The sequence below is a fragment of the Chlamydotis macqueenii genome, chromosome 3 (genome assembly GCF_036417535.1).
Source record: "Chlamydotis macqueenii isolate bChlMac1 chromosome 3, bChlMac1.mat, whole genome shotgun sequence".
Taxonomy (NCBI): domain Eukaryota; kingdom Metazoa; phylum Chordata; class Aves; order Otidiformes; family Otididae; genus Chlamydotis; species Chlamydotis macqueenii.
Window position 1 is genome coordinate 29,688,667 of NC_141558.1, and position 25,385 is coordinate 29,714,051.

The 25,385-nt window shown below is 38.0% G+C and overlaps 1 protein-coding gene across 1 annotated transcript in view; it reads right to left on the reverse strand.

Annotated features, from left to right (window-relative positions):
* EYS (EGF-like photoreceptor maintenance factor) overlaps positions 1-18,104 on the reverse strand; it is an 827,426-nt gene extending 809,322 nt beyond the window's left edge. The window contains exons 1-2 of the mRNA XM_086745378.1: positions 17,336-18,104; positions 15,112-15,225 (exon numbers count right to left, since the gene is read on the reverse strand). Of these exons, the coding sequence (XP_086601504.1) occupies positions 15,112-15,225; positions 17,336-18,089 (868 nt within the window). The 5' untranslated portion in view covers positions 18,090-18,104. The remainder of the gene's footprint in view (positions 1-15,111; positions 15,226-17,335) is intronic.
* Between the last annotated feature and the right edge of the window lie 7,281 nt (positions 18,105-25,385).

The following is a 25,385-nucleotide window of genomic DNA, read 5'->3' on the forward strand; positions in this document are numbered from 1 at the left end:
TTGGCATGTCTCCCATTTTAGGCTCAGTATTGTGTTGAGGTAGAGCTCTTTTGTTCTTGGTATTTGCTGTGGTTTATGGTTAACAAAGAATGTCACATCTGAGCTACCTCTCATTCATCAGCCTCGTTGGCTACCCTAGGCTCCCATGCATAACTGGTAGTCCTCACACTCTTGTATATTTGCAAAGTGTGGCTCTGTTTTTATTTCAACCACTTCCGTTCCTCTTATTTTTCATTGTTTTATCTTCTTTTGTTTTCAGTTAATTTTTTTCTTTAAATATTAATTACTAAATTTAAAATGTTTCTTAGCTGATAGCACCTTTTGAGCATATTTTCCATGATGTCTCACAATCACTCAACTCAGTTTTCTATCTAAAAAATCTCCTTTTCCTGTTTTTTTCTTTTTCTGCCATTCCTCCACTATGTTCTTTTTAGTTGCCAACTCAGGCTTAACCACGACAGTATACAGGGCTATAAGGAAAAGAAAACACATGCTCTCTTCTGGTCCTATGGAAAGAAGTGGAAATGCTCTTGCTGCTTTCTACTGCTTCTCATACTTCATATTTTATTAAATAAATATTATTACAGCCGCATGCTTTGCAGCTGTAAATAGAAGTAGCATGTATCTTTCCCTTAAAAAATATTTTACAGAACAGGCTACTTAATAAGTGAATACTATTGATGACATTCCCATTCATGTTGCATCTAGCAAAAGTCGTAAGAAGGAACTAAAATTAACAATTAACTAGGATTAATGTCCAAATCTTTTCTCATTCTCTATTTCTCCATTTTTTGATAGTTTGACTCATCCTCTTTTTCTTTGTTATGAAATAAAAACCAAAGAATTTCTCCATCATATTTTATACGTTTAACAGAGATTGCTTGGTAGTTTGCTTTCTGTAGACATCTTTATTGTCAATGGAGAGACAGATCAAGTTAAATGTATGTCTCCACTGATTGCATATCATTATTGTGCTACAATCTCAAAAGAATCACATTCAAAATCGTACCAAAAATTACAGTAGTTAGTCAGATATTACTAATAATTAGTTCAGAAAGTGATGTATATATACAGTGATATGCTTTTAAACACCAGTGTTATGCATGGTGAGCTATTGCAGACGAGATAGATATGTAAAAGTGAATAATCACAATACCGCAGCAGAGGTCCCTGAGAGTTCAAAGCAGAGGCTTTGAAAGTACAGAGAGATGTTCTGGTTTTGTTCAGTGCAGGGGGGGCCTAACGTGGTAGCTTCTGTAAGAAACTGCTAGAAGTCACTCCCCCTTGTTCAGTGGACTCGGCCGGGCCTAGGGCGGACCCGCTGCTGGCCAAGGCCGAGCGAATTGGTAGCAGAATGTCCCGTGAAAACGCCTCTGTGATAACGTGTTTAAGAAGGGGAAAACAGGAAAAAAGGAGAAGATGTGAAGCAGCTGAGCAGGGGCAGAGAGGGGGAGGCACAAGCAACTTGGCCTGGCCCGGCTGCAAGAAGTGGAGAGGAGATGAGAAGTGAATGAGATGTAAAAAGGATCCTGAGAGGCGTCTGCCAGCCTGCTATGACGAACGGCTGGGGATGCCAAGGTCAGTGAAGATGGAGGGGGAGGAGTAATGTGGCTCCTGGCCAAGATTCCCCTGCAGCCTCTGGTGATAACCATGGTGGAGCAGGTTGTCCCCCTGCAGCCCATGGAGGGCCACAGAGGGGCAGAGATCCACCTGCAGCCTGTGGAGGACCCCATGCCAGAGCAGGTGGAGGCCTGAAGGAGGCTGTGGCCCATGGAGGGCCCACTGGGGCAGCTGTTCTGGAGGGACTGCACCCTGTGGAAGAGATGACCCATGCCAGAGCAGTTTCATAAAGGACTGTGGCCCATGGGAGGGACCCCACGCTGGAGCAGAGGAGGAATGCAAGGAATTCTTCCCCCGATGATGAAGTAGCAGCGTGAAACAACACGTGACCGTGACCCCCATTCCCTCCTCCCCCCTGTGCCGCTCGGATGGGGAGAAGGTAGTAGAGATACTGTTAAGCCCGGGAAGAGGGAGGGGTGGGGGGAGGTTATCTTGTTCTCTGTCTCATTCTCCTGCTTCTTTTAGAAATAAATGAATAGTTTTCCCCAAGTTGAATCTGTTTTGCCCGTGATGGTAACTTTAAGGATTTCTCCCTGTCCTTATCTCAAACCTCGAGCCGTTTTTCCTTATATCATCTCCTCCTATTCTCTCGGAGGGTGGGGGGAGCGAGAGAGAAACTGCGTAGTTTGGTCCCGATCGGGCCTGAACTACAACAACATATTAAAGACTGTGGAGGAATGCACACAAATGGCCAATTACTGATATAAAATCGTGTTACAAGTTAATGAAACTGTCCATAACTTATAGCATGACTGGAAGTGTCTTTATAGTGTACACAAAACTACATGAAAAAGAACAAATTATGCAGATTCCATGCTTCAGAATTGAGTATGCAGACCTAATCACTCAAGTATCCTACAATGTATTGTAACATATCTAAATATTATTCTATTGTCAGTTTGATTGGTCTGGTTACCCACATTGAGCAAGTTTGGGACCATCTAAGAAACGTGAAGGCGCACAAGTCTATGGGACCTGATGAGATGCATACACGGGTCCTGAGGGAACTGGTGGATGAAGTTGCCAAGACGCTGTCCATCATATCTGAGAAGTCACAGCAGTTGGGTGAGGTTCCTACTGACTGGAAAAGGGGAATCATAACCCCCATTTTTAAAAAGGGAAACAAGGAAGACCTGGGCAACTACAGGCCAGTGAGTCTCACCTCTTTGCCTGGCAAGGTCATGGACCAGATTCTACTGAAAAACCATGCTCAGGCACATGGAAAATAAGGGGGTGATTGGTAACAGCCAACATGGCTTCACTAAGGGCAAACTATAGAATCACAGAAGAGTTAGGGTTGGAAGGGACCTTCCAAGGTCATCTAGTCCAACCTCCCTGCAAGAAGCAGGGACATCTTCAAGTAGATCAGGTTGCTCAGAGCCCTGTCCAACCTGGCCTTGAATGTTTCCAGGGGTGGGATAGGTACCACCTCTCTGGGCAACCTGTTCCAGTGTTCCAACACCCTAATTGTAAAAAATTTTTTTCCTTATATCCAGTCTGAATCTGCTTCCTTTTACTTTAAAACCATTACCCCTCGTCCTACCACAACAGACTCTGCTAAAAAGTTTCTCCCCATCTTTCTTAAAAGTCCCCTTTGAGTGCTGGAAGACTGCTATAAGGTGTTCCAACTGTGTCTGGCACAGGGCAGCCACGGCGTGTCCTCACAGCAGCCATCCTGCAGCCTCCCACTGACAACAGCTTGCAGCAGACAACCCTTACAATGATAAATATAGCTAATCAGTCTGATGGAAAGGGATGGGTTCTAGATTACTTTCTGGTATCTCACCCTCATCTGTTTTTCTATGATAATTTTACATCTTTTAAAATGATGATGGTATCAAGTTACAGTCCCTTCTTTTTCAAGTATGAAAGCTCCTTCTAAAGATTATATTTTATTTTTTTCTAGTTATAAGAGATTGCATATGTCTATATTAAAATTTGTATTTGCATCACCTGCAGCACCATTATTCACTTCTCATTCTAAAATATTTATAAATGTTGATTTCATGTTTTCTGTCACACATGGCCACTTATACCGGTCAGGTTAGGAACAATAATAACACAAGTTAATGTCTTATGTCTACATTTGAAATGTCAGTCAGTTTTGCTTTAACTTTTTACATACTGCTATATATTTTAGCACTTTACAGATGCTGTTATTTTCCGAAGTCTAAATTTAGCATACAAACATCATGTAAGGTTTCTTCAAGAAAATCTGATTTCCAGAGGACCATTTTGATAAGTTATTTGTATAGCCATCAATAGTATTGAGATATTAATCATATTCTTCTACTTCTTCCTTTGAGAACTCATAGTAATATTTTATATAGTAAAATCTTTATCAACATGTGCCTCTTTTAAATCAGATGAATAAAACTATTTACAATCAGTTGTTGAAAAATATAATTTAAATATGTAGTTTAGTCCAAAGCGCATCATCAATATAAAATGAAATAGCTCTTTCAATATAGCCGATTTTTTTAAGTTGAAAAACAAAAAGATACCTGCATTGCCAAGATGCAAAAGAAGACACAAGAAAAATGGCATGAGATTTTTAGATTATTTAAAGCACAAAATAGTAAATGTGCCTGACTTTATTAGATACATTAAATCTATTTTATCCTTTTCATTAAAAAAGACGTTTTTTCCACACTTGAATGCATGTGCTACAGAGTAATTCAAAAGTGAAATATACAGATGGGAAATTAACTAACCAGATATACAATACTATTAAGTCATAATTAATTAAATTAAGATACTGGATTCATGACCATTTGTTATGTGTGCTGAGATTCTGCAACCACTTGTCTGACTGGGAACACAACTTCTTTCCAGGAGTATTGAGGATTGCAAAAGGTACCTCATTACACAAATCTTGACATGCTACAGCATGACAAAGTCAACAACAAAATGTTCTGATAAGCAGATTGGTATCATTAGCTTGTAGTCAGCTTTGATGCCATAGTGAGGCCTCTGAAAAATTGCCTAATCTCTTCTTCCTCCCTTTCTCCATCTCTTTCATTCTTCCTTCCCTCCTTCCTCTTCCTTCCTCCTTCACTTTCCTTCCCTCCCTCCTCCTTTCTCTCCCTCCTTTCTTTCAGCTGATAACACTCACAACATACGTACTGAATTTTACCTCAGAGATGTATGGTTCAAAAACCAAGACAACTGGGTTCCTACATGGCATGTCCATACATGCTGCTACCTTTTATAACATCTGCGTCATGTGGCACTCATCCTATGCTCATATTAAACCATGTCCATTCTCAAAGCATATACTTTGACTTTTAAAACTATGGTCACTGTTTGTCTATCTGGGAACTGTTTATAGCTTAGGCTGCTCCCTCATAATGCCTCTTGCTGATAATAGGAGCACCTGGCTTCTCTAGTCAGCAGCTGCAGCTGAAGCTGCACTTTGGGGCAGGGATGGCAACATGGTAGCTGACGGCTGTCTGGAAAAATAGCCCAGATGTCTTGCTGATATGCAAATATGACTATAATTCAGTCATCTTACTCAATATAGGGGGAATTATTCCCTTTGTTCTTCACACTTTCTCCCTTTGTTTCATTTGTTGTTCCCTGTAATGATTAACTTATCCCAATGTTCTGTTACTTTAACTTTCTCTTTCCATGGAAAGCTAAAATTTTGAGCTCTGTGGTGCAATCAATACATTGGAGGGAAGGGATGCCATCCAGAGGGACCTTGACAGGCTGGAGTGTTAGGCCTATGCAAACCTCATGAAGTCCAACCAGGCCAAGTGCAAGGTCCTGCATGTGGGTCTGGGCAATCCCAAGCACAAATACAGGCTGGGCGGAGAATGGATGGAGAGCAGCCATGAGGAGAAGGATTTGGTGGACAAGAAGATCAACACGAGCTGGCAATGTGTGCTGGCAGCCCGGAAAGCCAACTGCATCCTGGGCTACATCAAAAGAAACGTGGCCAGCAGGTTGAGGGAGGTGATTCTCCATTTCTGCTCTGCTCTCGTGAGATCCTGCCTGGAGTACTGCATCCACCTCTGGGGCCCCCAACATAAGAAGGACAGAGACCGGTTGAAGCGAGTCCAGAGGAGGGCCACGAAGATGATCAGAGGGCTGGAGCACCTCTGCTATGAGGACACGCTGAGAGAGTTGGGGCTGTTCAGCCTGGAGAAGAGAAGGCTCTGGGGAGACCCTACAGCTGTCTTCCAGTACCTGAAGGGGGCTTATAAGAAAGACAGGGAGAAACTTTTTAGCAGCATCTGTTGTGATAGGATTAGAAGTAATGGTTTTAAAATAGAGAGGGGTAGATTCAGGCTGGAAATAAAGAAATTTTTTTTTTTACAATGAGGGTGGAGAAACATTGCAACATGTTACACAAAGAGATGATAGATGCCTCATCCCTGGAAACATTCAAGGCCAGGTTGGATTTGGCTCTGAGCAACCTGATCTAGTTGAAGAAGTCTCTGCTCCTTGCAGCCGTGTTGGACAAGATTACCTTTGAAGGTCCCTTCCAACCCAAACTATTCTATGATTCTAGTCTGTCCTGACAGAACAAGAGGCAATAGGTACAAATTGACACACATGAAATTCCATTTGAACACTAGAAAACACTTTTTTTTTTTGCTGTGAGAGTGACCAAACACTGGGCAATTTTCCCAGAGATGTTTTGAATTCCCCTCCTCTGGACATATTCAAAACTTGACTGGACATGGTCCTGGGCAACCTTCTGTAGCTGACTCTGCTTGAGAAGGGGTTTGAACTAAATTATCTCAAGAGCTCTTTTCCAACCTCAACATATCATAGAATCATAGAATTACAGAATCATTTAGCTTGGAAAAGACCTTTAAGATCATCGAGTCCAACCATTAACCCAATACTGCCAAATCCACCACTAAACCATGTCCCTAAGTGCCTCATCTACATGTCTTTTAAATATGTCCAGGCATGGTGACTCAACTACTTCCCTGGACTGCCTGTTTAAGTCCTTTGTAACCCTTTCAGTGAAGAAATTTTTCCTGATATCCAATCTAAACCTCCCCTGGTGCAACTTGAGGGCATTTCCTCTTGTCCTATTGCTTGTTACTTGGGAAAAGAGACCAACGCTCACCTCACTACAACCTCCTTTCAGGCAGTTGTAGAAAGTTATAAAATCTCCCCTCAATTTCCTTTTCTTCAGGCTAAACAACTCCAGTTCCCTTAGTCGCTCCTCGTAAGAAACGTGCTCCAGACCCTTCACCAGCTTCACTGCTCTTCTTTGCACACACTCCAGTACCTTACTGAGCTGTAGCAAGGGGCCCAAAACTGAACACAGTATTCAAGTTGAGACCTCACCAGTGCCAATTACAGGGAGACAATCACTTCCCTAGTCTTGCCGACCACACTATTTCTGATACAAGCCAGGATGCCGTTGACCTTGATTCTTTGACTTCTTTCCTGAGTTGTATCTGAAAAAATCAGCTTAATTTTGAGCTGTTTGAAATAATTTTGGCCTAAAATTACTATCTTTTACTTATCTGCACTGAAGCTCAACAGAAAATTTTTCTGCTTGGTTTTGTGCAGTCCTCCTGAGGTCCTTCATTTTCGGCATGATAGATGGCTACCTGAAAGAGCATACTTTTATCTGCAGACTTGGAGATATCACTGTTCATTCCCTTTTCCAGATCATCATTGAATAAAATCAGCCACAGTGTTAGTCTTCAGGAAATGCATGACTGACTTCTCTCTGTCCTGAAATAATGAGCATTAACTCCTGCCCTTTACTTCCTGTTTTTTAACTGGCCTTTAATTCTTTCCTCAAGTTCCATAGAACTATGCTGTTATTTGGTGGGGGTTTTTTGGGGTTGTTTTTTTTAATGTTTTGTTTTAAATGTTTGAGTAGAACATTAAGAACCATTAAAGGCTTTTTTTAAAAAAACAAACAAACAAACAAACAAACAAAATTCTGATGTACTAAGTCCACTAGCTTTCCTTTTCTCATATGTTTAATGATGACCTCACAGAATTTCAGCAGACAAGTGAGGAAGCATTTCTTTTTACAGAAGCCATGCTGACTGTAATAAGATCTGTGTTTGTTGTGTGCTTGGTGGTCTAATTTTTTTTTTCACAGACCTATTGAAATGGATATTTTGATACTACATCGACACTTTAAGGCTCTGATATTAAACTAGTTTGTTTGAATTCTTTATAAACTTTTAATCTATGGCCAGCCCTAAACCAATCATTCATAACAAGCCAAAGTTTGTTACTTTTCCTTTTTTTTTTCTTCTCCAGCCCTGCTTTCATTCACTACTCTGTAACAGCTCAAACTCTCCTGTGTTTTCTTTCTAATCTGTATTACTAACCCATTACATCTGTCTCTTACCAATCTTTCATATTTTCCTGCATATCTTGTAAGTCAGCACTGAACATATATTTTCATCTTCTTCCTGATCTGTTACTCTGTACTTAATTTCCTTCTAGTCTTCACTCTAAAAATTAACTTTTAGACCCATGGCATGACACAAATCTGCTCTTCCCCTAGTTTTGTATGCCTGTAATGATCCATTTCCCAATGACTCCTGCTGCAGACAGAAGCAGCTGTAAGCTATTCATGATCACTAGTTATCTTAGGGCTGACAGAGAGGGAGGAAGTTGCTGGATCTGCAGATAAACTCAAGCCTTCTGTTTCATACCTGTACTCTGAAACTGATATATCCATGACTCTGATGTCTCTAATGAGGGTAGGCTAATATAAGAAAACTTATGTTTGAGGGCAAGTCATATCTCATCTGTCATTAGTGCCATTTTATATCCCTTGAGGCAGAGTGGGTTATGGAAATTTGGTAAGAAGTATCATTTGTAGTTCTGCATATAAGGGTTTGGGGGATGTGATTTACATCCTACAGAGCTGAGAAACTCAAAATGAAAGTTTAACCTATAATCCTAAAAATGCTTTTTACCATTTTTTAGCAGAATTTTGTCTGACTGCACAGAGCATGCGCATTCTTATAAAGTAAAATGGTTAATTTATCATTAGAATTCTTAGAATGAAAATACTTTTAGAAGATTGCATTTCCATTTCCAAGATTATAATCTTTAAAAAGTGTACTATTGTATATTTATAGTTCTATAAAATTATAAATTCAACTATGAACTATTTTAGCCACAGTTGTTGTAATGTCAGAATATTGCAGTGCTTGTTTGTAGACACTTGAACAAAAACCATGAAAAAGCAATGTATGAAGAGGATTTTTTAAAATAAATAATGTTAATCATGTCCATATTGCAATATGGAAAAGGAGGAAATGAAAGCTTATTTCGTTTTAGAATTCTAGTTATTTTAAATACAGTCTTTAAGAAGAGTGCAAGCATAACAAAAATGTTCTTGTTTTCATTAGTACACTTAGGAGTATTACCAAGTTTAGATATCTATGACACAAGAAAATACATGAGTGTTAAATATATAGGAACTTCTTATAATTAGGGGTAAGATCTAGGTTAAGACCAATTACTCTGAGAAAATTACTCTAAGGAATTAAGATTTTTAGCCTGTAGAGCAATGTTATAAGTAAGTTCATCTCTCAGATTAGGACACCTAGATTTACGTAATAGTGTGGTTACGTGGTTAAGTAGATCTATGCACGCATACAGTCTTTTTGTTTCCACTGTTTTCAGTTGTGAAGTAGCTAATACTAGTCAGTGGAGCTTGAAGAGTGTTTCAGCTAACTCCAAACTTGGGCACTTGGTTAACTCTCTTGGCTAACTCTTTTAGCTTCATTTTGTGTTAACCTAATATTCATGGAATACAATAGGAACTTGGACACTTAGCTTTTATCGCTACATGTAAACACTTAAATGTAAGAATTTTAACTTTATGGATGTCTAGCTGAGACACAAACCAATGCTAGGTTAGATGATTCTCCAGAGTCTTGCAAGTTCAAACTTGATATTGATGACAACATTTTTCATGCAAGACCATGATACGTGTTTACAGACCTAGACATTCTGCTAAAAGTGCATGTTAATGATGACTGAATAGTATCTGAGTGAACAAGCTCACTTTGCTCACTGAGGATCTATCAACACCAGCCGTTTTCAAAGGATGAACTATTGGCATCTGTACTTGTGTAAGACTAAGTCAGCTGGTGTCATATAACCAGGGAACACACGTGAGCATTTGACATCGAAGCCCTGGGTCTCGAGTTCAATCCCCTGACCCAAGTGTCTTCTCCCAGATGTCATTAGAGGATGAAATATCATCCTGTTTCAAACATAAACCATTTGAGATGTGTAAGGACAAGAGTTGCAACTATATATTACAAGGAGTTGTTTTTTTCTGACAACTAGTTGCATTCACTGCATTCTGTGATTCAAATAAGTGAATTACTAACAGGCTACTGACCAAGTGGAAGAAGCTTGTGTTTTTTTCAGCTAGCAGAAGGAGTTTGGAGAAAACCATAAAACTTATAAAGAGGATAGAATAATTTTGGTATTTCACTGCTATGGACAGTCATACACTAGAGTTTCAGTCACTTTAATATCTTTTACAGATTATTTCTGATTCCGTGTTTGGTGGTATATCTTAGCTGATAACATCTACAAGTACAAACCATTTTTACACACTGCTTTTGCAAGGCCATGTGCAGGCTGTATTTTGTTTTCCTTGATGAATTCTTAAAAAAAAAATAGAAATTACAGTAATATAAAGTAATTTAAGAATTACTAGTGAACATCTCTAGTGAAGGACACGTATCCAAAGAGCAAAGAGACTTTCTCTCTGTAAGGAGATGGAAAAGATTTAGTCTGATTTGCAGGCTGATAATACCTTATTATATTCTGTCATCTAATTTCTGTACAGGATGTTAATGTAGTAAGGAAATAAAGGGAGCTCATGGGTTAGAATAAATAATTGTATTACTTTAACATAGTGGGAGTTCTGTGACCTCGCAACAAACTCATCTGTTTTAAGTGTGTATTGTGATTGGTTTAGTGATTTAATTTAGTTAAGATTTAGTGATAATTACATTGCTTCTCCAACTACTAAAAAACAACAATCACTTATTTAAAAATAAATTAATTTAATTTAATAGAAGTAATCAGAAAAAGTTATTCAGTTAGAAATTAATTGTGGAGTATGATAGTAATAATCTTGTAGGGAAAAAAAAAAACATCTCTGAAGGTGGGTATGTCAGAAAATTATTCATTTGCAGGAAAAAAACCCAATCAACCAGACCAAAAATCACAAGGAATTTCCTTTATCCTAAACCAAACTGTCACATCAGTTATTATAAATAACATGGTGGTTATCTACTTTCATAAAAAGTATCTCGTACAGGCTGATGTGTTCTATGCACACTAATATATAACTTAAGTATTGTTAGATCTTGGCATTTAATGAATTTTGAGATAGTAATTTTTTTTTTTTAAAGCTACTATTAAATCAGTTCCTCTGATTTTAAGGAAGTGTTTTATTTAAAAAAAAAAACAACTAGAAAATAATATTTCAAAGAGAAACACTAAAACACGAATCCCATGTAGGAGGATTATCTCAGGCTGACCTTTGTGCTGACCTGGCAGTGCAAGGGCTCAGGACTTGTCTGGTTTGTTTTAATCCCTGTGCTTGGGCCCAGTGATTGCTGCCTCCCTTGCTCCAGCTTCAGCTCTGGAAATGGCCCCTCTGGGGAGGGAGTGATCCCATCACCACCTCAATCACTGCCTGACTGTTCTGGTTTTGTTAGTGAGGGGGGGCCTAAGGTGGTAGCCTCTGTAGGAAACTGCTAGAAGTTGCTCCCCTTTGTTTAGTGGACTCGGCCGGGCCTAGGGCGGACCTGCTGCTGGCCAAGGCCAAGCCAATTGGTAGCAGAATGTCCCGTGATAATGCCTCTGCGATAATGTATTTAAGTAGGGGAAAACAGAAAAAAAAAAAAGGGAGAAGAAGATGTGAAGCAGCTGAGTGGGGGTCAGAGAGGGGGAGGCGCGAGCCTCATGGGCCTTGCAGGCCTCACCCTCTGGCCTCTCGCCAGGCAGCCGACTGGGCCCAACTCGGCCCAGCCTGACTGCAAGAAGTGGAGAGGAGATGAGAAGTGAACAAGATGTAAAAAGGATCCTGAGAGGCATCTGCCTGCCTGTTGTAAGGAACGGCTGCAGATGCCAAGGTCAGTGAAGATGGAGGGGGAGGAATAACGCGGCTCCTGGCCAAGATTCCTCTGCAACTCGTGGTGAAGACCATGGTGGAGCAGGTTGTCCCCCTGCAGCCCATGGATGTCCACGGAGGGGCAGAGATCCACCTGCAGCCCATGGAGGACCCCACACCGGAGCAGGTGGAGGCCTGAAGGAGGCTGTGGCCCGTGGAGGGCCCGCTGGGACAGCTGTTTTGGAGGGACTGCACCCCGTGGAAGAGATGACCCACGCCGGAGCAGTTTCACGAAGGACTGTGGCCCGTGGGAAGGACCCCACGCTGGAGCAGAGGAGGAATGCGAGGAGTTCTTCCCCTGATGATGACACAGCGGCGTAAAACAACGCGTGATGAACTGACCGTGACCCCCATTGCCTCTTCTCCCCTGTGCCGCTCAGGAGGGGAAGGTAGTAGAGGTAATGTTAAGCTTGGGAAGAGGGAGGGGTGGAGGGAGGTTATCTTGTTCTCTGTCTCATTATCCTGCTGTTTTTAGTAATAAATGAATAGTTTTCCCCAAGTCAAGTCTGTTTTGCCCGTAACGGTAACTTTAAGGATTTTCTCCCTGTCCTTATCTCAAACCTTGAGCCATTTTCCTTATATCATCTCCTCTTATTCTCTCGGAGGGTGGGGGGAGCGAGAGAGAGACTGCGTAGTCTGGTCCCGATCGGGGCTGAACTACGACACTGACAAACCATAACCCTTTGTTGGGGCACCTGGGGACCACTGCCAGGCTGCAGTTGGCAGCCTGGGAGAAGGAAGCAGATAATGATAGGAGAACATGTAAAAAGTAGGTTGAGATGGACTGTTGATTGACAGGGGAGAAACTTCCAGCATGGATGTCACGCTCCATACATACAAAGACCTCAGAATGATGATGACTTGCTGCAAATGTTGATCCCTCTTCTTGAAGGAAATTAATGTATTGCTCTTGGGACCAAGAGGAGTACTGGAAAGCTGATCATAATACCAAAGTAAAAAAAATAGATACTAGGAAGGCCTTTTTTTTTTTTTGTAGAATATTTTAAAGGATATTATTAATAAGGATATTAATTAATTAGGGCTGTGAGTATTAGTATTAGACAAATTGAACTATTAGGCTGTTAAAAGATTAATTGTACAAACAATAAATTCTTTTTTCTATATACATATATATATATAGCAAAGTCCTTTTACAATTATGACCTTTTTCAAACTACTCTGGCTGTAATCCACTAATTAAAGCGAACAGACCGTTTTAAACTACTGCACCTGGATGATGGAAGCACTAGCAAAGTGGCTCCAAGCAAAACCACCTCATTGTTATAGTATCTCCTGTCCCACAAGTGAGGTGGGAACTCATTATGGCCTGTAAAGAGGCTAATTGTACCACTGGGGAAGGCAGGAAATGTAGATCTCTCTTACAGGAATATATGAAAAAACCCAATAATCTCAAGTGCTCTACAGAGGATTGCTTTATAATCACTTCTCTTACCTCCCATCTTCCCACCCAAGGAGCAGAAAGCCCTCCAGATCCAACAAAATGTATTCAAATGGAAAACTGCTGGTCTCAATCCACCAAACACTGTCTAGGATAAGCACACTAAGCATTACCATTACGGAAGTAGTTAAGATACTGTTATTCCCTGTAGATTGTGAATGAGTCACATAAATTTTTTGTGCATCTTCAGAACAGGACCACAACATCCATGAGAATTTCAGTTTCTGATATATCCTCTTTGTAACAGAATGTATAAATGGTGCATCTTCACATGGACTTCGGGGCCTGATAATTCTCCTTCTGAGCTCCTGGAGCCCAGCCTGGTGCACTCAGAGACCTGGGAGACCCTTTGTCCTAGGCCAACAGATGCAGCTGGTGTTTTCCCATTTGCAGACTCAACAAGTAGCAAAGATTAACTCGTGTGCCAGAGACACACGTATGCAGAGGACACTAACACAACCAACTACATAGACTGCCCACAGACAGGGCATTGCCTTTAACAAAACCCACATATACCACCACCAGAACTCACACAAAACATACATATGAACAGCCAAATCCCAGTCCTTCTGTCTGACTAATTAGGGTTGAACCTTGCTAGTGAAAATACACAGCCTCTTACTCTCTAGTTCAAAAGGACAGACACAGTGATGGACCCTTTGAATACTAGTGTGGGACCTCAGCTCATCTGATATTGATGCCTAGATCCTGGGCCTCCTACTCACTCACATGTGCATACACACTAGGTTAGGGGAAAATATAAACATTCTGGTCTTCCCAGTGGCTGAAGCCCAAGCATGAATGATCCTGACCATGATGCCCTCTACAGTAGAGGAAAGGGAGGAAAAGAGGAGTAATATAAAATAGATTTACTAGGAATTTAGAATTAGGCATGTCTATCCTGTTTTTAGAAATATAGTTCTACACAGACTAAACTAAAATATCAACAAGAATGTTCAGACTTTCGCTATGAAAATGAAGATTGGCACTTGGATCCTTCTTACTCCTTTATGTTTTTTTTTTTTTATCTTTTAACTTTCAATGTAATGGTTTATTTGTATTCTGTGGTTGTCAGGGATAGCTCATGCTTCCGAGAAAGAGACATTTTTAGAAGTTTTACTGTCCTTGGATATTCAAGTACTAGCTTTATACTTAGCTCATTCTTAAATAACGTTCTTCTGGGTATTGCTACTTCTCTTATATCAACACAGTAAATCTCTGCTGTAAAGTAAAAGAATGAACAATGTTTTAAGTTTGGCTGCTCTCCTGACCTCCAGTAAAATGTGTTTACAATAGGATGGTTTTAGAAACATTTTCTTATTCAAGCTTTTCTCAGGAAAGCATCTTATTTGTCCAATATATCATAAATAAACCGATTAGCTTCAGAGAGCTGTGGTTTTTTAATAAAGACACACCGCTAAATCATGAGATTATTCACTCTTTAAATTATTTCCATCTTATTTTTTTTTAGCACATCTATTAAGAGAATGCTGAAATTATGAATACCGGTGTCATGATCATTCTAAATCATCCAGCAAGAGCTTCTGATCCTATTCTTGCAAACTCTGTATTTGAGAAGCAACGAGTTACTGATTATGAGTCTTCCTTTGTCGTACTGCCAATAGAAGAAATGTACTCATGGATGGGATCCAATTATGAAAAGCCTCTATCATTTATACGCTTTCACTTTAGTACATGAGTATTTTAGAATAGTCACATGGAAGTCTGATTTCTTTATTTTACAAAATATATTAAAAAAAAATCTGAGGAAATGTTAGATGTAACAATCATCTAAAATAACTTTCAATAAAGCAAAAGTTCATACCATTATTGTAACATGGGAGACCATTATTATAAGACAGGAAACAAAGGTGTTTCTTACCTGTAAAACCCTTGTCACATTCACAAAGAAAAGTGTTTGGAGTAGTATTGCTGCAGTTGCCATTGAAACATGTATGTGGCTGGCACTGTCCAACTATTTCTGTACAATTTTTACCTATTTAAAAGGGATAATAGGAACATTGAAATTTAGTAATTTTTTTTCCTGAAATGGCAAATTTATTTGTAAAATAAAACATTATATTTAATACATAGGTGGATAGAGGATAGATAGATATTTGTGCTGAAGTTGTCTGCTAGTTTTCACCAAAATTACTGAAGTTCTAAGGCAAGGCAGAAAGATATTCAGCTGCAGTAATATGAGCTACTGTGCTCAACCTCATCTGCCATAAAGTTACAAATTCACTTACAGCTTCAAATGCGGAAATGCTGTTAGTACTGTAGTATTTATTTCTTTTTGATATGAATCTAGCTTAGTTTCTTATAGCATTGCAAACAAAAGATGTTCTCATGTGGAGCCCAATTTGACTGAATTTTCCTTAATATGCAGCTTTCTGGAAATTACAATTCCAGTTATAATTGTTTATGCTATTACAGCATATGGGTCTAAATACCCTATAATTATGCTTGCCACTTGAATTGTTGCTGTGACATTATTCATGCTTCAATAACTTTTCACATTTCTAATACACTTTACATTATGGAAAGCACTTTTTTCCTCCCTTACTCTCATGTTGCCACGTCCATAATATATGATAGTTTAATCTCGTAGTTCTTCTTTATATACAGCGCATTTACTGGACTAGTAGTGCCCATACAAAATTATAGCATTAGCTAACACTTCCTCATATAGACTAACAGAATATTTTAAGCATTGCTTGTTGATAACATTAAGCATGATGATTGCTTTTAACAGAATTGCTTGTGAAGCTCTCCCTTAATTTGAATTAAACTAGTACCAGACACTTTTTGATATTATTTTCAAAGCTTTTTACACAGCTAACAGAAATAATAAAAGAAACAGAAAACATGCTGCATACCATCAATGTTTTCCCCTATTCTACTAAACTTAGAATAATTATTAAAATATTTTTTCTCATAACATTGACTTATTCATACCTGCATAACCTTCTATTTGTAAATGCATTATTAACCAAATTATTATGCAATTTGAAAAGCAATTTAAAATAAATTACAGCAAACTTTATGCAACATAACCTTCATTTCTGTGTTCTATGAACCTCACTCATTCCTGACTCATCAGCTGTGTTTCATAGCATAGCATTGCTACTACAAGAGCACAGAAGTGCCAGACCATCAAAGGAACATTGCTAGAATTCTGCTCCACAAGTACAGAAAAGGCTACAGCAATCCTTTTTGTGATGTGAATAAATACTTCTGGTACATTCTAAAGGAGACCTGAACTCGTTTGGTCTGAATGCAGGAACAATATACACATAGTTTCCTTCATCCCTTCTTCTTCCTCAATGAAATTGAGCTAATGATTAGGTAAGAATGTATCTAATAATGTTACGTTCTCTGGTAGTCAGTCCCAAACTGAGACTCAGTTTCTAAAATGAGTTTTCAGTAAGTACTGCAATCTTTCCTAGATAGAATTAGGTGATTTTTCTTTTCATTTGTGAAATATTTAATTTAGTGATAACAGTATATTTAGCAAACTTCTTTTGAAAGGAACTTTACAGCACAAAACAATCTGGAAGAAAAGAGTAAGTACTCTTCTAACTACATGTTTCACTTTTCAATTAAAAAAAATTAAAAATTTCTCTAATGTGATTTAAAAGGTCTTTGAATTGAAAAGAGATGTTTTGTGGCAGATTGAATGAAGTGTTCAACAAAACTCTTTGCGGTTTTTCAGCAGTTAATAGAATTATTTTTTTTGGCAGCTTACTCCAAATGATTTATGTTATTTGATGTAGGAACTTGAACTGCTGAACAAAGAACCAAACAACATCAGTTATTTCTGTAAGTTCACAAGTACTTACCTATGTCTCGAGCTTAAGTGGGAAAGAAGCATGATAAAAACTTACAGTGTTTTTCCCACAATGAGCACATGAATGCAAGCAAATGACTGCTAAGTCTCCTACAAGTGACTGCATGTAAAAGAGACCTAGTGCAAGTGTGGTAGTGGCATCAGACAATCAAATTGTACAAAAACATTGCTAATGATCTTCTCACTGTTTTATTATCCATTAAGGAAAATGTATTATTTATGTAACACGTATTGCTAGAGGGGAAAAAAAAAATACCTGAAAATTCCGGAGGACACATGCATTCGTAAGAATCTTCAGGAAGTTCCGATTTCTCAGTGCAGGAGGCATTGTTGTGGCAAGGCCTAGCAGAGCACATATCAAACTTCTGGCAGAATTTTCCAGAATACTGTGAGAAACAATGGCAATTATATGCTTTTTCCCAGACATGGCTTAGACATTTCCCATGGCCAGAGCATAATGGTGCGTTTGGAGACTGTTGGCAAAACTGCTGCTTCACAGTTACATTTAGACGTAAGCCCATGTTGCACAATAGTGGGCCTCTCTTATGAAGCTCTGCAAAGTAATGAGTTCCAACACCGAGCCAGTTAGGGTCAACTTGGTGCAGTCCTCTTACCTGGCAAACAAAAATCAACTGTTCTTGGAGAAAATCAGCTTTAGGGCAGTTAATAAATTCTTCTTTGGAGACGTTTACCAAATTCATTCCGTAGGACTGAAAGGATGGCTCAGAGGAGATGAAGAGGCTATCACCTAATTGAAGCTGTAAGGGGCATATCTGAGGAATACTGAGGTTTTGTTCTTCTGAGATTTCCCCAGTAATACTTTTATTCATATTCCAGCATTCGGTGTAGAAGTCTGAGCAGATGTTTTCCCTTGGTGTCCATTTTATTACACTAGGTTTTGGTTCCACTCGCCATTCAGCAGTCATTTGCCTCTCACATATTACCTGCCCATTTACAATGCATAGTTGAAGAAAGCATGCTAACACATGAACTGCTGATTTTGTAGTCATTGTTTCACCTAGCAAATGGGAGTTGTCTTTCACACCTGCTTCATTACTGAGGCTGTCTTTAGAACATTTGTTTCTTAAGGTTTGTCTGTGTTTTCCATGGTAGGCTAGGAATTCAAACAGAGAAAAATATTTGTTTTCACACCAAATACAGTTGAATATCAAAGCCTCATTACAAAAATAGAAGATACACAACAAAGCAAGGTCTCTATCTAATTACACTCATGTTAAACTGGAATAAGTCCAATTAATTGACCAGAACCGCACCACTCTAACTAAATATTTGATTTTAATTTAGTACATTTCTTTATACTTGTGTATGGAAGAGAAAGAGATTGAAAGCATAATTTTATATTCCCTCCCTCTATTGACAAAAACTAATGATAATAATGTTAAAATAACATATCTGTGGCAAAACTAAGAAGTGAACCAGAACACATAAGCTCTAATAATGAGCTTTAACCATAGATGTTTTCCTGATAATGATTTATCATTAATTTATGATAAAAGTAGATGTTCTGAAGATGAAGGCATGTGAATTATGGCTTCATTGGAGAAAACATACAAGCACTCAACTCTTTGTGTTCACAAACACTCAGCAAAACAATTAAATCCTTAGTTTTCAAAGTATGTATCTGAAAACCAATGGTCCTTAAGCATACACTTGAAGTTTTTGCTGTATTGCAGTCAAAGCTAGCAGACTACAGAGTCCTCCAGGACTATTTAATTTATAGAAAACCCTTTTGTAGCCCTGCAATATATCTGGCAACTTTTATTGCATGGAGATGGGTGATGCAGGACAGAAAGAAAACCAAAACGAGATTAAGAAGCTTGTTCTTGGAGTAATACTGAAAATTATGAAGACACAATATGAAGTTTAATACCTTAGATAGCATGAATAACTTTGAGTTAGTAACAGTTTAATTTGCCTTAAATATAATGTTTTTTCTCCTTTTTAGTTCTATAATGCTTTTTTTTTTTTTCCTTAGTATATTTATCTTACACTTTAAGATAGTGGCCTCTAAACTGACATTTACAAATTATAAAATTATTGTAAAAAGTAAACTGTATCTTACAAGGGAAACAATTTAATAAAAATAAACAATAACATTTACATTTTGAAATGTATTTTCAGTGTTTTTATTTTTACACAGCATGTGGAATGACATGAATGTGTACATTTCTACACCTACATACACCTGGTTTACCTCTAAAGTGCACATGGATTATGATACCACTTTAATTACATAATTTCATTAAATGTCCTCCTTTTCCCCCATGTACTTCAGAAATATTTTGCTGCATACTTTGGACTATGCTGAAAGACCAAAGCAGGACAGGAAAGATACTGTTTGTGGAACCTTGAGCTGGAGAATATTAAATGACTCAGTGAGCAGCTGAAAATTATAGGATAATATCAAAGGGTGGTATTCAGTCTCTCCTATCATCACCTAACTGTGATGAGAACATTTACAATTTAGCCATGTCTTATTAGTAAATTGCTGTGCATCCAAACCTGACCCAATGACCTTTGTGCAGCAGAGTGACCAGCACTGTTTAAGCCTTGTTACAGAATACTCATAGCCTTTCTATTTTGAGACCATTCCATTATCTTCAGAATCTCGTGATGTTCAACAACAGCATTAAATAATGTGTTATCAAATGTGTAATTTGGATCATTTAGCATTTTTTGTTTAAGGTAGCAGTGTTGAACTATTATATCCATTATAGCTGCTATTAGGTCTGTCGCTATTATCAGGTGTAAAAGTCTATGCTCTATATTACTGTATATTTACAATTTCTACATTCAGCAACCTATCTTTACAGGTCTCTTTTATAATGAGATTTTCTGAAGGGTTACTAAACCAGATGTTTGTAAAAAAAGAAAGAGGAGAAGATGGAATAGAAATACAAAGAGAGAGCAAATATTGTTATTTTAGGAACAAAACCAAGAGGAAAAAAATATATAGTGAAGAGTGTGAAAAGTAAAGAGCTGTGCATGAAATCGAGTTACAATTTTAACATACATGAATTAAAAAATCAGCCAATAAATTAAATATCTGCAAAATGCTGATGCCATGTCATAAGACAAAATGATGTCATAAGATGAAATTTGAAAGTGATCATGATAAATGTTATATTTTAGGTCTGCTTTAGGCAAGGAAAAAATCTTCCCATCTGTAACCCCAGATGCATCTATATAATTGATGAAGGCTAAGAAAAGTCCAAGACTGGGGCAAGTATGGACAATCAGTAAGATGCCTGAAGAAAATCTAACTCTTAAAGTTACTTGCTCCTTGCAGGGGGGTTGGACTAGATGACCTTTGAAGGTCCCTTCCAACCCTAACCGTTCTATGATTCTATGACAAGGCTGAGTGAAAAGCAGCACAATGCTCTGTTTTGTACTGAAGGAGAACTGAAGCAGAAAGGTTTGTGCAGAACCCTAGGGAGGTCGTTTTAAAGTGAAAATGAATCCTAGGTTATTTGCATTTCAGTACTGTATATTAAAGATTATGCTTTCTTTCTGGTAATAACAGTTTTTAAATACTAATGACAAAAATATAGTACATTTTAAGCAAGACTAGAGAAATACCCACAGAAGATATCTGACTCTAACAACCTCTCTATCTATCAAATAAAAGAATAAACCAGAAAACATCGTGTCACCATGTTGGGGCCAGGAATGAACCTCCTCTTGCCAACTTTCGCACACTTTGCTGCCTGCCTGCCTATGCTTGAGGTCAGCTCTGGTAGGATAGGGCTGCGACCTTCAATCAAACTGCTGTGAAAAGAGCTGAGAGAGTGCTGTGGGAGGGCTTGCTGGGTGTTCCCCATCTGGCTCAGGAGTTCCATTTAAGCTCAGGCTCTCAACTTCATTCCTCACCTGGGCTATGCTGCAGGCGGGTGTATATCTTACCTTACATCTTGCTTACATGAACCTCAACCCTGACCCAAATATGAACCCAAACCCTAACCCTGAAGCTACTTACTAGCTTCATCTCAGAACCTGTCTCCTCAGTGTGGATGTGCCTGGGAACCACTGGACTGTTGACTGACTGAGTGCCATCCTGAGACCTGCTCTGTGCTACTCGCATGGGTGCTGTGGGACAGTGTCCCTTATCACTGAGGTCACTATCACTCTCCCCTCCCAGCATGCCTCCCTTGCAGGATGGCTCACGCTTGCTGCTCCCTAGGGCTGTGATATCATGCTAGCTTTATTTCTGATGCATATTTAAAACCATAAAATTTAAGCATTACTTGGTATGTACACAAAATACATGAAATGCCACAAATTATAGTGCCTGCACTTTCACCCTCTATGTGTTTTACAATATGCACTGTTTCGATGACATACTAAGTTGTCTTTTGTACTTTACATTTTTTTTCATCACAAAATTAATAATTCTTAGGAAATTATGCATTATTTATGCCAATCTTCATTCTTTGCAAATGATCCTTTCTTTACTTACTATATACCATTCAAAACGTACAGTGGGTGCTGAATTATTAATTTGCTAATATGATTTTCTAGAATATTGAATATTCTAGGCAGTGAATTTACCTCCACCTTAAAATACAGAATCCCTATTTCTACTTTATACTTACACTATACATACAGACAGAAGGAGTGGTGATGCAGCCAGCTCTGAAGTTGTCAGGGCTTTCTGATGGCTTGCCTTTTACTCACCAATCTGTACAATATCTTTGTAGGCATAACAGTATCAAAGCAGATAATTTTACTTGACTCTAATTTATTGCTAGCTGTCATGGTTTAACCCTGGCTGACAACTAAGCCCCACACAGCTGCTCACTCCCTCCCCCCTGGTGGGATATGAGACAGAATCAGAAGGGTGAAAGTGGGAAAATCTCATGGATTGAGATGAAGACAATTTAATAGGTAAAGCAAAAGCCATCTACACAAGCAAAGCAAAATAAGGAATTTATTAACTACTTCCCACCATCAGGCAGGTGTTCAGCCATCTCCAGGATATGGTTACTTGGGAAAACAAACACTGTAACTCTGAACTCTAAACGTCTCTCCTTCCTTCTTCTTGCTGCTACTTTTTATTGCTGAGTATGGCATCATATGCTATGGGAGATCCTTTTGGTCTGTTGGGGTCAGCTGTTCTGGCTGTGTCTCTTCCCAGCTTTTGAGAACCCCCAGCCTAGTCTCTGGTGGGATGGTGTGAGAAGCAGAAAAGGCCTTGACTCTGTGTAAGCACTGCTCAGCAATAACAAAAACATCCCTGTGTTATCAACACTGTTTCCAGCACAAATCCAAAACATAGCCCCATAAAAGCTACTATTAAGAAAATTAACTCTATCTCAGCCAAAACCAGCACACCAGCCAACATAAAATTCTGTTCAGTGATTCTAATATTGAGAAAAAGAATTACAGAAGTGGTTAAACAAAGAACTTGTATTGCCCCAGAATCTGCATGCTGCTGTGCTACTGGTACAGTGGCACAGTGGATCATGTTCACATTTGGTGAAAACTGTGGTCACAATACAAACTAGAGAAGAAAAGGACGTATTCAGAAGTGTATATCTCAGTCAAACCTGAAGACAGTTTCACAAAGCTACTGAGAATGGCATTCCCTCTTGTGCCACTGACTTCACTCTGCTGAATTTCACAAGTTTGCTGTAGTCACTGATGATGCTTATGGTGCCTGGGGGAAAAAACATTGCTAGAAATATTAACAATGGAAATTGCTAAGGAACACTCTGTGTTCTTGTGATAACATTCCTTTCTAATATTCCTTAATCTACATACTAATTTACTTAAGTCATATTTAGTTAATTGCATTACAGCTGCATTAAAAGAGAGAAGGCAGCACTGTAATTAAATGTGTTTTGTCCTTTCACAGTGCTATACTTGACAACACAAGGTCCAGAACAATGGAGTAGAAGCTTCAAGCACTTTAATAGTTATAGCACAATCACAGAACAAGGTCCTGAGAGCGACCATCAGTGATGAAGATAAAGAGCGTTGACATTCATTGAAAGGTGTATTGAGTGTTTACTTCAGTTGCATTCCTTCAAGCAGCTTCCCTGATTACTGTTATATGAAGAATGAAATGAAAACAGATTGAGTTAAAACAGAATACATATTTCTCTTGCTCATCATCATGCTAACTTTGCTTTTATTGTTTAAACTTTGAAAATACTTAGTCATGCCAGTAAAGCACATGCAAACTTTTTAAAAATGGAAATATGATTTTCAAGGAGAATTCGTGAAAAGTACGATGGGCAATGTAAAACTGTAAGAGGATTCTAAATGTAAAAGAAAATCTTAGCTTTGTTTACTTATTTATTATATACAGAATTAATATGTAGATTGGGAACCAAAGCCACCAATATTTGTGTTCTGCCACTGACCACCATGTTTACTGCTAGATTTGCCTTGAGGTTTCTGCTTCTCTGCAGTTCCTGTGATAATGTATTTCCACTACTGTCCAGATAATATCACTTGTGTTGCTGATTTTATTGTTCAATGCAGAAACAGTTTGTTTTATTTAACAATACTTAGGAAGGCACACTAGATTTGCAACTAGATTTTCTACTTCTTTCATGTTGAATACTCAAGTATTCTAAAACATTTTTTTTGCTGTACTTACTGTTAATACATTGTAATTCATTAATGGTGTTACTGCTTTGAAATCTCAAAGACATGGACTTTAGAGAGGTTTTTTTTTTACTTCATTACTGTTACTACATATAAAAAAGTGCAAATATGAAAGTTTAATCCATAAGTCCTCATCAGAGAGGTGAGAAGGTCAGCCAATAGTTCTTTTTTCCTTCTTCTGTGTTAGAAGAATTTGTTTATCCAAAATAATTTAATATTATATGCTAATTTTATTTTTTAGAAAAGTTATTTGGATTTTATTAGGGAAATGATACTCTTTTCTTGTAAAAGGCTGAACAATTAAACAGTTTGAGATAAAAGTACTGCTAATATAATTAAATTACCTATGGTGATGTCAGCCCATTTTGTAATATAACAAATCACAAAACATGTGAAGTACCTAACACTCAGTTGATTGGAATATTTAGACTAGTTTCATTGCATTTGAATTGAGACCTCTGTGAATGATAGACAAAACTTTAAAAAAAAAAGATAATGAAATAATGAAATAATGAGCAGTATACCGTGAGTATAGTTAGACCTTGAATGTTAGCATTTTTAAGTTGAATAGAAGATTACTATACCATGAAAAATTATTTATGTAGAACTATTTATATAGGTCCAGTAATGACTAATTTTATACTAAATCCGAGTCTTGGTGTATTTTTAGCATTTTATTTTACAGATTGCAAAGAAGTCATTTTCAAAGTTATACAAAATTACTGTTATTAATAAATATTTTCAGTATGTTTTCCATTCTTCATCTATAGTTAAAATCTGACTAAAAAATCTAGATACAGTTGGATAGTTGATTGTAACTTGTCTTTAAAAGTCTAAAACATTCATTAATATATTCCCAACACAGATTAGTAGTAATTAGTAGTAATTCAAATTGCTAGACTTAGAAAAGATCAATTTCACATAGCATACAGTTTCTTACAAATAAAAAATAGTTACAGAGACTTCACAAACAGTTTTGTCTTTTGATCTTGTTTATAGGATTTTTCAATACTTCTTGTCTTTTTTAGTAGGAGAAGTGGCGTATTTCTAAATTTAGAAAGTAGTCACTGAAACAACTCATACTAAAGGAAGATTAACTGTATGTTAACTACCGTATAGCTGTATTCTTAAGAATCTCATACTTCTATATCTTTTACACCTTAACTGTTCAAATCCAAGTCTCTAGTGCAGAGCAAATTAATCTTCTGCACTAGACACCTAGATCCACAAAGCAATTTTAAATACATTAGTATCACCTTGTTTCCATTTCTTTGGGATTTTTTCCAGCCCCTATAGCAGGTATTTTATAGATGAGTTTACAGTAACTTTTTCATTAGATCAGAAACTTCAAATCATCCCCTCTTAGCACACTTCAGTTTACATAATGTAGCAATCTCAGAACAAGTGAACCTTCAGATGAAACAAGCCTGAAGTGAACACTTCAAGAATGTACCTAGTGCACTCCAGCAACTAATGGATGGGTGATGCATATGTGTAGGGCCAGTTTGTAGTAAATCTCCTAAACAAGGAATAGAATGGGTTTCAGGTAGTGGTATCAGGTAGCTTCACTGCTTCACTTTAAAAATCCTCTCTATGGCTCCATGTTGCTTGAAAACATAGACATATCTGTGAACTAAATGTGAACTACAGTAGAACTCATTTCCGAAACTATT